Source organism: Neopsephotus bourkii, unplaced genomic scaffold (assembly GCF_033783945.1).
Source record: "Neopsephotus bourkii isolate Nb327-2 ecotype Australia unplaced genomic scaffold, CSIRO-AGI_Nbou_v1 NB_1574, whole genome shotgun sequence".
Classification (NCBI taxonomy): Eukaryota; Metazoa; Chordata; class Aves; order Psittaciformes; family Psittacidae; genus Neopsephotus; species Neopsephotus bourkii.
Window position 1 is genome coordinate 5,187,175 of NW_026902050.1, and position 12,749 is coordinate 5,199,923.

Genomic DNA, 12,749 nt, shown 5'->3' on the forward strand with positions numbered 1-12,749 from the left:
TGCCACTGACTTTCCAGTCCCATGTTAACTGCTGTTCAGAAATGGCAGCACTGGGCAGCAGCAGGAACTTGCCTGTGCCCTGCTGCCATGGGATCGTGGTCCTAGTGCTGCTTTTGGGATTGGGATGACCATCTTCTTGAAAAGAAAAAAAAAAAAAGGAAAATGGCAATATTTTCCTGAGGCCAGTACAAAATCAGGACAACAGCGTCCTTTCAAAACACAAATGACTCGCTGCTGGTGGTGCTGCAGCATCTTGTCCGTGTAATCCATCAGTGCGGTGGGTATGGCTGCAGTTTGCCGGCAGCAGCACTGGCGTGGGGGGGATGTGGTGTTACCTCTCTCATTTCCCCCACAGATTACAAAGTGGGATGAACTTGCAGATTTGCTTTGTGAATGACAGCGGCAGTGACAAGGATAGTGACGCTGATGACAGCAAGACAGAAACCAGCCTGGACACGCCATTGTCACCCATGGTAGGTCTGGGAACCCCTCCTGCAGAGGCTCCAGAGCATGGAAACCATAGTGCCTCCAAAATGGAAGCTGGTAAATAACTGATTGTATTAAAATAGCAGCGTTAAACTCCAGAGCAGCATCTTCAGCCACCACTTTAAGAAATGTGAGATGCTGAGGGCAGATAGTGAACTGCCCATAGCTAGCACAGAGCTGATGTGGAGTAGATGCCTTCATGTGAAGGTGTTCCTTCTTCCTTCCTTCCTCCCTTTCTTTTTGGCTCTGATAATTATCAGGGCAGTAATGGATATGAAGTGGTATCAGCTCCCACCAGCTTTCCTCTCCTCTCTTTTCCTTTGTAAATATAACATTGTGGCCCCAGATTTTTATTTCCAGCTTAACCAGCCTGTCCTTTCAACAAGTATTGTTCTGATTGGCTCTTTCCATTTAAAGTCCTCAAATTGCTATCAATAGTCAGGGGGACCTATCTGGGAATTACTCTGATTTCTAAAGATAATCTTAAGGATTAAAATTAAAAAAATAAATTAAATCTGTGCTCTTCACTGTTTCTGTAGAAATTTTACCACTTTTAAGTGCACAAAAATATGTTAAGCCTATGGCAAACTTTGCTGGTGCAGTGGGGCTGTAACAGCTGCATGTCTGCTTCCCCAGAGCAAGCAGAGTTCATCCTACTCTGACAGAGACACGACGGAGGAAGAGTCGGAGTCCCTTGATGACATGGATTTCCTCACCAGGCAAAAGAAACTTCAAGCTGAAGCCAAAATGGCCTTGGCTATGGCAAAACCCATGGCTAAAATGCAGGTTGAGGTGGAAAAACAGAACAGGAAGAAATCGCCGGTAGCGGATCTTGTAAGTGGGGTCTATGGGACGGTGCGTGGGGGTAATGTCAGCCCTTCTGCTGTTTGCTTTTGCTTGTCGAGACATGCACACCAACCATGGTGCTTGCTCACACTGCTTGTAGACATGCAGAGGAGCAGTGGAGATAAGGACTGCTGTCAGGAGCTGAAGGGTTGACATGGGTTGTCTTATCAGTTATAGGAGCAGGATGGGTGCATGATGAAGCATGAAGATTGTTACTGCCCTGAGGCCAGCACATGATGCTGCTTACCCTCCAAGTCATAGTCTGCTCCCATCCTGTCCTGGACAGGCCATATCCTGTGCCTCACTTTACATCAGTATATTGCTGATGCTCGTAGATTTGAAGACTTGGGTCAAATGTGTAGATGTTTCAGCTTGGTGTGGTAGTCCTGGTGGAGTCATCGATGCATGCTTTGAGAGTGGGATGCAGGCAATGTAAACTGCTGCTGCACAGAAATGCAAATAGTTGGAAGAAAACAGTAAAAAGCTAAAAATGTCTTTTCAGCTGCCACATATGCCTCATATAAGTGAATGCCTGATGAAGAGAAGTTTAAAACCCACTGATCTAAGAGACATGACTATCGGGCAGCTACAAGTGATAGTCAATGATCTCCACTCACAGATAGAAAGTAAGTGATACTTGTTTAATCATTGTTCAATATATACTTGTTTAATTATTGTTCAATATATTCCATTTAATTAAAAACAATTCTCCAGGATACACACAGAAATATTGTCAAATGTATAATAATAACATGAGTATATGGAAGAGGTGCACAACGGAGTTCTCTCCAGTTTTGGCTCCTTTGGCTTTCTTTCCTGTTTTCAGTTTCTCTTCAAGCTCTTGCTTGGCTTCAGGGTTTTCCAAGAGAGGATCTAGGGTTTTCTTTCCCCAAGGGATCCCCATTTTGGGGTAGACTGGTGGCTGTAGGTAAAAAAAACACACTGATTGGAGGCTGCTGTGCTGCCCTTCCCCACCTGTGTTGGTTAATTGGCATCCCTTCTGGAAGCAGCCCACTGAGTGTGGAGAGCTGTGCTATTGAGTTGTGATCTGTTATTTTGTGCCTCAAAGGCAAAAAAGAAGGCCTAACAATTAGGTTCACTTTACAAAGCACCCAAGTATGTTAATGTCATTAACAGGGAGCCTGCTTCCCAAACTGAAGAGGTGTTAAACCAGTACAGCTGTATTTAAACAGTCTAAACAGCAGCTCTGTCAGCAAGGGTTGGGCAGGTACAGCCTTCATGGGACCTAATGGGAGCCCACAGATTAATTTCTCACATGGTCCTTTTTGTATTCTTCTTCCTCCCCACTGTTTGACACAACCCTAAGCAGGAATCCAATGTCATAAACATTCCTCTTGAGTAGAGGGACCAGCTTGGACAGTAACCCCAAACCAGGACAAGTAGGCAGCATGTTCTGCATTGCCACAGGGAATTCAAAAGCTAAACCTGAGGCTGCCTGGGTGAGCAGCTCACACGCTTTCTGCAGCCTGTTTCTTGCTCAGGGTTATTGCCCACAAGTGAGAGGAAGCTGAACCAGCAGACTGTAAGCACTGAGAAATTCCTCTTTATTTTTCCTGCTGCATTAAACTATTTCAAATGAGGAGGTGCATGCAGCGGCAAGGGGCTTACGCTAGAAAACATGCATCCTTTAGTGAGGTCCCTCCTGGTTCTCGGTACCAACTTGCGTAATGTGGTGGGGAAAGATGATGTATGGGGCCCAAACCAGAGTTCCCTGGGACATCACAAACTCATCCCCTTTCTCCCCATCACCAGGCTTGAACGAGGAGCTGGTGCAGCTGCTTCTCATTCGGGACGAGTTGCACACAGAGCAGGATGCCATGCTGGTGGACATTGAGGATCTGACCAGGTGAAGGAGGCTCCACGGGATATTTCTCTGAGGGTCCCAGCTTGCCATTGGCAGTGTGTAGGGTTTTTCTTTTAGCAGAATTTCAGTACTAAAACTTCTGTTATCAAAGGGCTGAGAAAGACACTGCTCTCTACTCTAAAGCAAGAAATCAGGGCACTCAAGTTCTGGAAGCTCTCAGCAGTTTTCAAGAGCTCCCCATAGATGTTGGTGCATGTTTTTGAATTGGTGTTTCCCTTTCGAAGCCTGGAAAGGAGTGATGCTGCAACCTCCCCTTTCCCCACCCCAAAAAAACCAATCCAAGTGGCCTCCCATGTCAACCCATACCTCTTGCTGGGGTAAGCAAGAGCTGCTCTGCCTCTCCTGCCAGGAGGACTTGACTGACAGGAGAATTTCTGAATCACATGCATATTAATGTTCTATAGCTGGTAAGCCTTGCAGAATATAGGTGGGTTTCCTAAAGGACTCCATCTCCTGGGCAGCAAGGCTTAAGACACTTACTCTTTGAGATATTTTGTGGTGCACTGCAGAAACATTAATACTGGAAGCTTTAGGGGAAAAAGAAGGTGAAAAATAAGGTGCACTGGCTATTGTCAGCACACCAGGACTATGGTTTCAAAACTGAAGCATTAAGATTGAAAAAAATATGGCCTAAATTTGTTTCTATTTAAAAACATTGTGGTGCTGCACAGCAGCTGTTTGATATTTGTCAGTGCTCAGTCTGAATAAAGTATCTGCCAGCTGAGGGATTTGGGAGCATTTCTCATGCTGCCCGGAGGCTGGTGGCTCCCTGGGAAAAGCAGGCAGGTTGTCATTTCTGAGTCTTGTGACACACTGTCACTGCTTCCCTTACAGAGCAAGTGATGAAAAGGGGAGGTTTGGGATGGGGGATGCAGCTGGGTCAGCAGACAAACGCCAACACCGTTGCATCTGTTTCTCCTTCTGTGCTTCAGGATATGCTTTGCTTCCTAAATGCAGTTAATGACAGTTTAGTAATCGATACTTGTTTGGAAGCTGATCAGCATGGTGGGGGCTTTGGTGCATGGTGGCACCCATCAATCCTGGCATTGTCTGGGGGCAAACACTCTGGCCATCCCTGCAGGAGGAGAGGAAATGATCCCAACTGCCTAAAACTGTTCTGGGGAAGGGCTTCCTCTCCCTTTTACCCATCTCCTGATCCCCTCCTTCCAGGAAGGAGCCCAGGCAGAGACCACACGTCCCATGCTCGGTGCTTGTTTTTTCCTCAGGAAAACGTTCTTTGTGGTTCGCTGCCAGGGCAGTGGGGATGCTGGCTTGGAGCACAGCCCAGCCTGTGGTTTGTGCTTCCACCTCTCCTCAGCATGCTGAAAAACACAGCTTCTTTCCTCCCCACAGACACGCCGAAAGTCAGCAGAAGCACATGGCAGAGAAGATGCCGGCAAAATGAGCCCCGGAGTCCCGGGAGCAGAGCTCAAGCGATACTTCATTTTGCTTCTGTGTGTGTCCAAGCTCTGATGTCCATGGTGGCGCACAAGAAAACCAGTGTTAGTCATTGACCATGTCTGAAGCTTTATGTCCGGTGATTGGCCTCTGCTTCTTAATTTATTTTAATTTTTTTACTCGTGCCACTAAATATCAGGCATTTTAATAATATTATTACAGAAAATGTACAGTACTTATAACATTATAAATCATGGGTGAGAAGAAAGGGTAGTTTAACTTTATTTTTGTTTGTTTAGAGATTTTCATTTGAATGATATTTTACCATTGACTACTTTTTTATTCTTCACTGTAGTTTTAAAATAAAGAAACTGTACTTGACGGTGCTATACAAGTCAAAAAATACATGCCTGCCTCGTAGTGAAGTTGTAGCTTTCAGTAATATGTATATTTTAATCAGTTTTCAACATTTTGTGAATGTTGACTACCTGACATGCATTTTTAGATGTACTATTAACACTCGGTTGGATTCAGAGAGTTACCTTGAAAGTTTTATGTATAAATATGTAAAATAAAAGTTTAAAAAATTGTTTCATATGATACGTCTTTTTGTTGCCTAGTGGTTGACTTTGGTGATGCACCAGTGATGTATTCCTTGAACCAAATGTGCAATTCCTAATTTGTCATCACCAGAAAAAGCCTCTTTTTTTTCTTTTTTTTTTCCAGCCAATCACATGAAATCATGAAAAGAAGACAGGATTTTTGTAGAGTTATTTATTTGTAAGTTCATAATGTATGTATGACATGGACGTAAGAGATTCTTCTATAATAACATTCACTGGGCCCTAATGTGACTATTGTTAGAATAACTAGGCACATACTATAGATAGTTTCTTTTTCTATTTTGTTGTCTAGGGTAAATATTTGAACGACTCACCAATGTCAGAAATAAAAAAGAAAATCCATGTTAACGATCAAAGCAGCATATTAAATGTATTACATATGGTAATTGCTCACCTCTCTGCCTTTGGGTTCGGCTCCCCGTTAGCAGCTGTGGTCATCACCTGAGTGCTGGATGTGTCCTCCCCTGCGCGTACAGGAAGAGGGACACAGGGAGACTAATAGGTCTGTCTCCATCCCTCATTTATTTGATTTAATGATGCAATAGCTAGGCCAGCCCCTTCCTAAGGCTGCCCAGCCATAGCCAGCAGCAGACATGCATTTCACACACACCAGCTTTTTACATTTTCATTCTTTTTATCTTGGGGGCAAATTCATCTTAGCGAAGGGTCTGGCTAATGACTTATTCAGGGTGTTTTCAGAAAAGCATGAGCTGCATTAAAATTTCATCCCCTGCCAAGAATGTATTTTATAAAATGATGATTTTCCTCATCTTTTTTGCAGGTTATAGAAGTGCTGGCCCTTAGCGGGGCAGTGAGAGAGAGGGTTGGTTTAACTTAGGGTTGTTTTTCCTTTCCCAGGAGTTGCTCTGGGGGCATTCCAGTGGACAGTCCCCTGTCTGCAGCCCTTGTGGGGGACCAAGCCCTGTGTGCCTGCTGGGCAGTGTCCCCTGAGCAGGGGGCTGTGCCTACCCCAGGGGGGTGGCTTTAACAGAAAGATGCTGGGATGGGTTCAGCTGCAGACCACCTATGATGTAAACTCCTTGTTCTGGTTTTGGGTTTTTTTTCTTTTAACTATGCAGAAAAAATGTATCTGTTGGGAGTGTTAGTTTCCTTGTAGTTCTTGGTTGGCTTGATGCTGTTGCCTGCATGTGGGGAGACTTGCTGGGTTTTATGTTTCTGCTCTGTAACAGGCTGTGTTTGCAATGCTTCTGAGGCCAAAATCATCCCTGCGGAGCACAGAGCTGGTGCCTCCATCAGAAGCGGCTGTTCGGGTTTTGGTGAGGAGGTGCATGCCACTGGATTTAAAGCATGAACAGCAAAATCCCCAAATACAAAAAGGTTGCTCTCAGCTTTCAAAAGGAAAAAAAAGCCAGAAAGCCCCAGGTGCTCCCAGGGAACCGCCCGCAGCCCTCAGCATCATCATCCCTGGCATCGCACCCACCAGGGCCCAGCTGTGGAGCACCAGGGTGAGGCAGCCTGGTCAGGCTGGAGTTTTATTCCCTTGCTAAGTGCCTTTAACTTGCTGAAGAGAACTAGTTATTCCAGTCACCTATTGCTGGTTTTCCCCCTTACGCCCTTCGGGGGTTGGGGTGGGTTTTTGTAAGAAAAAGTGTGTTTCTGGGTAACTGCATCTCCTTGGCTCTGTGTCCTGTGTACTGAGGTGTCATGCTGGTGTGTATGATGGCAATGCTGTGGAATTAATGGATTAAATGATGTTTTTAAAACAGAAAGGTGTTGTGTGGTTTCTGAGCTTCTGCCCTGTCATGGTCTGTCTGTATTTTGTCACCTATTTCTTTCAGGGTATCGGTCCCATTTTCAGAGTCTCCTGTATCCCCCTGGGTGGGTTTTTGGTTCTTTCTCCCCTTGTCCCCACCAAACACAAACCATGTTGAATGAGATGCCAAACTTGACAGTGTTTGCCTTCTGCGGGCTGCCTGCACTGTGTGCAACAGGAAAAGTACCTCCTGAGACTAGAATCACCAAAAATAGCTGATGCAGTAAGCAAAAACACCTACCACCCTGCATATGGATGGGGCTATGGGGTTGAGGGTCCCACAGGCTCCCCAACACACAGACATCACACCCTTGATGCACCAGCTGCACTTGCCTATAGCTAATTCTGCATATTCACAGGGAGTAGCTCCTCACAGTGGGATTTTTGAGAGCTGCATCCTTGGGGAGAATTCGGGGTTCTTGTTCTGCCTTGGTTTTTTTTCTTTCTTTCTTTTTTGATGCTTTTCTTCCATGAATGGGGCATTTACACAGTTCCACTTGGGACTCCCAGTATCAGTACAGTAACCCTGGAGCCGAATTCCCCAAAGGAGACTCGGAGAGCTTTCTGTCAAAAGGTTGCTTTCAAGGGGTGAGCTCAGCAGGAACAGTAATAAGCAGCTTCTGTTATGACAGAGTGCCTGAAGCAGCCCCCCGGCCCAATGCCCCTTGCACATAATGGGGGGGGGGCGAGGGGGGAAGGGGAGGAATGAATACATGTTCATTTGGAGAAAACATTCAAATGACTAAAAGGCTGAAGGAAAGCTCAGGGGTAGGCTGGACGCACTAGTGAAGGAAAATGCCCACCAGTGTCAGCTGCTGCCGGAGGTGATGCAGCCTCCAGAGATCAGTGACTCCCCAGCAAACACATACAAAATTCATAGCACTGGGAGAGAAAAAAAGGTGGCTGCAGAGCTGTAATAAATGGCTGCAAATGCACCATCTCCTCTGGTGTGGCCAGCTGAGGGCAGGGGGACACAGGGCAACATGTGCATTAAATCTGTATGACTCCCTTCTCCCTGACACGCGTGGCATGGCCCTGGGACTTGCATGGCCCCATCACACCCAGCCTGTGCCATGGGCATGGCATGGCACCAGGCTCTGGGCAGGGATGCAGAAACCACAGGGTGCTGCCAGCCGCATCTGGCACGGAAGGTCGTTGCCCAGCAGAGACCTGGGCATTGCTGTCCCCTACTGGGGCAAGGGACAGGCACAGGACTTTGTGCAGCTTGGAAGCAATTCTGGAGTTTGTTTCTTAGCTGTTGCAATAACTATCTGCATGCTGCCCGACTAGCTGTGCAGGAAAGGACCTGCTCCTCAGCGTGCCATGTCCTGCCCCCATCACGCTCCCCTCCAACACCCTTCCCCTCAGCCAGTTTTGGCCAGCCAAGGGAAATCCTGCTTGCTTTTGCTTGCCTGACTCCAGCTGGTCTCAAAACATGATGCTTCTTAATTATTTAAGTCTGCTTCTTGGTCCTAAACTCCCCTGTGCTTGATAAAGTATGAAATGCTGCATTTGAAAAAGAAAAAATATCATCCTGATGTCTGAGATAAGGTCCCGTTGGTGTTAAATCAGCCTTTGGGAGCAGAGATGTGCTTCATGAGCCAGACATTCCCTCACAAGCAAGCCTTGCGGTTTGAGTTCCCCTTCTATCTCCTTTTTTTTTTTAGAGAAGGCAATTATCATGAAGGAGCTGTTTTTTACCTCTTTAAAGCTTTGCAGAGGGCATCCCCCAGGAAAAGCCATTGGGGGGGTCTTACGGTCGGCACCCGCTTCCCTACAGAAGCTTACACCAATTCCTGGGAAGTTTCTCTTCCTTCTTACTGTAAAGCGAAGTGAAACCCGTGTGTGCAGGACCCTTTGTTCTCTTCCAGCTGCCCCAGATGTGACTGGTGACATCCTGCATGCAGGACAGGGCCACTGGCAGCAAAGCTGCTGGTTGCATTGCCAATGAGTAACAAGTCTTGTGCTAAAGCAGCATTCCTTGGGTCATTTGATAGAGTTAGACCTTCCCTCTCATATCAACCATCAGCTCCTTCTTAGTGGTAAAATATTATTTTTAAAAGTCTCAGCTTTGGAGAGGAAAAAAGGATGGATGCAAAATAAATTATCCCACTTCTCAGAGGTGCAAGTCTCTGACCCAGCACAGCCTCTCCTAGCTCATGACTTTTAATCTGTGACACCAAAACTGGGATGCCGGCTGTATTGCCAGTGGAACAATTGCCATGAATGACTGGCAGCAGAGCCCAGGCACCATGCTGGTCATTGCCACCTACCCCTTAGCTCCCTAATGACAGCATGTTTGGGGAAGAAACAGGTCTTCAAATGAAAAGTGAAATAGCTACAGCCATATGAAAAAAAGGGAATTGCAGGGTTTCGGGTGCATCTCCTGAGCTGATGGCCTGCGGGGAGCAGCCATTTCCAGGCAGCCAGTTCAGCACTCCTCCATTGCCCATCAGGGAAACTGCCAGCAGAGCTGTGGGAAGAGGAATTTTCCCAGGTGTTGGCCTCGGCCCACCGTGGAGGTAGGACTGACACCCCCAGCCAGGCACTGGTTTGGAAAATTCCCATCGGACACTCAGGGAGTTTTGCTGGAGTAACCAGCACTCCTTGCTGCAGAGGACTGACGCCCCTCCAAAGAAGTAAGAGCTGGCAAGGAGCTATGCAGAACTCTGTGGCTCCAAAACCATTCAGAGATCTATTTTTGGGAGTGGAGGTGGGACCCACATCACAGTATTAGACCACTCATCCTGCACCATCCCACTGCACTGGAACATGAGGTATGGGAAGAAAAGGGATAGTAGACCTCGTGTTTTGTACAGATCAAGAGCCTGCAGTAGAAGTTTTGGGCTGGAAGATGTGACTAGAGACTGTGCAATCGTATTTGGGCTGCCTTTCAATTCAACATTACACCAGCATCTTAGCACAGACCCCTTGGAAATGGTTTGGTTCTCCTTTAAAGCCGTCACAGGCCAGCAGCTGGATGTAAACACAAGCAAAAAACAAAGCCCCCGGTACCTTCACCAAGGGAAAAACATCATTGGTTGTGTCTGAGTGACTGACCCCTGCATTGCCCTAGAGATCCCTATGGCTCCACAAGTATGTGAATAGCAGCTTCTTTGGGTTAGCTGCAAAGTCTTCCACTCCCTGCCACTTAGGGGTTCATAGCTCATCTTGCCTAACCAGCACAGGAGGTGACACACACACAACAGGATATGGTGAGAGATGACAGAGGTCCAAACACCCACAAGACAACCACAAGGGAAGAATCATTACACACCTAAGGAAAAAATAAAAATCAAACCTGAGCATAGCCCACAGCTCTCCAGATCCCTCTTTCTAGCTTCAGAGATTAAAGCTGTGCCAGGAGAGATACACATCCCGACTGCAGTGGTTAAATAACTGGCACAGACATCAAAAGCTTTCACATGACATTTGGTAGGATTCAGACCTGTTTAACGCTTCCCAGTCTTTCCATATCGGTGTGGCAAAGCCCCACTGCCACCCAATGACCTTGAATCCCTGATTCATGCACTCTGTTTTCCTTTCTGAGGATGAGGCAGCTGCAAGTCAGAGCTGCAATCAGAGCAGCTGCTGCAAATATCTTTAATGTTCTCATTCAGGATTTTAAGAGCCACAGGCTGTTTTGCCTGCAAGGTGGATACCTTCCCCATGGATTCAGCAAACAGAACAAGCAAGTTTGTCAATGTATTTCCATGACGTTTCTTTACAAATTGCTGCTCACACAAAGCATCATTTACCCTGAGAACCCACAGAGAACATAATTTACCCCGAGAAGCACACATGAGCTGGGTGATCTCTCTTCCTCAAGTAACTGGACAAAAAGCCTCTGTTTTCCAGTACCTGTTACCAGCTGTGCCTGCCCTTATCTGACCTGATGGGAGCAGCTAAAATACGAATAATCTTTAGCCTAATAAGGGTAAAACATGTTCGATTAATTTGTTGTACTAAATATTGGAAGTTGAATGGCACTTGCTCACACATGTAATCTGTACTTTACTCACACATGTAATACTTACTCCTGCAAACATGTCAGCTGCTCCCGTCCCTCTTAGTGAACTTTGCAGGGTCCAGGCCATCCCTGCCTGTCCATCCAGCACGTTGTCTGAGCCTGTCAGACAAAACACCACCTGTGATGCCAGAAGTGCTGGGTTTTGCCCATGAAAAGACTGTCTTTTCTTCTAATAATGGCTTTAAGGCCACTTTCCCACTATTCCCAGAGCCCTAGGGGCTATAACCTTCTTTTGGTCAGGGCTTCAGTTTACTAAGACTGCATTTTTTATCTTTAATGCTCACCAAAAGTATTAAAAAAAAATATTAAATTTGTCCCTGTATGGAAACTATCTGCCAGGAGAGTGCTCAACCCATCACAGCATGCTTCTCCTGGGTGTGAAATCCTGGGCAGAGCATTCCACAGGGGAATGGGTGCTGGAATAACTCCTACCAAATACATGTTCTTGGATGGGAGATCGGTTCCCTCTCTCACCAGGGTATGCTGTAACCAGTGCTGTAACCTTGAGTCATGCCATCAACTCTATGGGTATCCCCAGGCACTTGAGACTCTGACCTGTACATCTCAGTAAGTATTCTCAGGTGTCGTATCATCGACTGGCTCAGCACCAAAAGCGTGAACACTTTTCCCATCCTGCTTCTTCAGGATGGGGTGAAGGCTTGAATACATCATTAATGTGATTCAGTCAGTCATGTTGCATGAAAGAAATGCAAAAAACACTGATGCCTCTTCTGGTCAACCAAAATAATGCTCCTTTTCTTCCCTGGGTGCAAGACCACTGCCAGTTGAAACAGCAAATACTAAACCAGAAAGAAGAGAGCAAACTTAGTCACCCCTTTCTTCCATCACAGGTGCCCATCAGGTCAGCAAACAGCATCTGAGCCTGCAAGAGCTTTTGCAGGCAAGAGATAAAACAGGCAGATGAAAGAACAGAAAAAAGGCACCCAGAGATGAGAAATGCTTCAGAGAATGGAAACAGAAACCAAGAGCGAAAGAGGGACTATTGAGAGTGCTGACAGTGCTGTGCTCACCAGAGGACAGCGCTCCCTCCCCACACATGAAACCACGGGCACCACCTGAAACCATGGGTCCCACACGAAACCACGGGCACCGCTGGCACCAGTGATGTTACTCACCCGGGTGTTTTCAGGGCTGAGGCTGGGGGCAGAGAAGACAACGAGACAAAGGAGGATCTCATGTGGTCCTGAGGTCCCAGAATTGTGGGCAGGGGAGACACCACAGCTCTGTGCTCTGAAGGAGGGGGCATGGGATAAACGCAGTGCCCCAACCCACAGCACCCCCTCCTCCCTGCCCCTCTGTGCTGCAGCATCATCCAGCCCCGTGAGCTTTTTATTTCTATTTGCATCATAAAACTTCAGAACAAAACCCACAGGAGTGATGCAGAATTTCACCCACGTCACCAACCCTGTTTCTGTGGGTTGGGTAATGGTTCCTGGAGCTTGCCCACATCTTTTCTGTAAAGCATCATGAGCTAACTACAGTGATCCCTTAGAGTGACAATGCCGAGATTGGTGTTAATGTTACTTTCATAGAGAGCTTTGCTTTTACCTTGCCGTAAATGCAGCCAGATGATTATGGGGAAATAAAATCAGCCCTAGATCCAATAAAAAAAAATCTGCTGGTAAAAGTTGGGGATAAAAAAATCATAACTCCTGGCTTACATCAGGGAAAAATTGATTCAGAAGA

At 46.5% G+C, this 12,749-nt stretch overlaps 1 protein-coding gene across 4 annotated transcripts in view; it reads left to right on the top strand.

Moving 5' to 3' along the window:
• Window positions 1-5,210, top strand: part of SCHIP1 (schwannomin interacting protein 1) — a 182,104-nt gene extending 176,894 nt beyond the window's left edge. For all 4 annotated transcript variants that reach the window (XM_061371643.1, XM_061371645.1, XM_061371644.1 and 1 more), the window contains 5 exons: window positions 356-473; window positions 1,123-1,320; window positions 1,835-1,958; window positions 3,106-3,199; window positions 4,571-5,210. In XM_061371643.1, the coding sequence (XP_061227627.1) occupies window positions 356-473; window positions 1,123-1,320; window positions 1,835-1,958; window positions 3,106-3,199; window positions 4,571-4,622 (586 nt within the window). In that variant the 3' untranslated portion in view covers window positions 4,623-5,210. The remainder of the gene's footprint in view (window positions 1-355; window positions 474-1,122; window positions 1,321-1,834; window positions 1,959-3,105; window positions 3,200-4,570) is intronic.
• The last annotated feature ends 7,539 nt before the right edge of the window (window positions 5,211-12,749 follow it).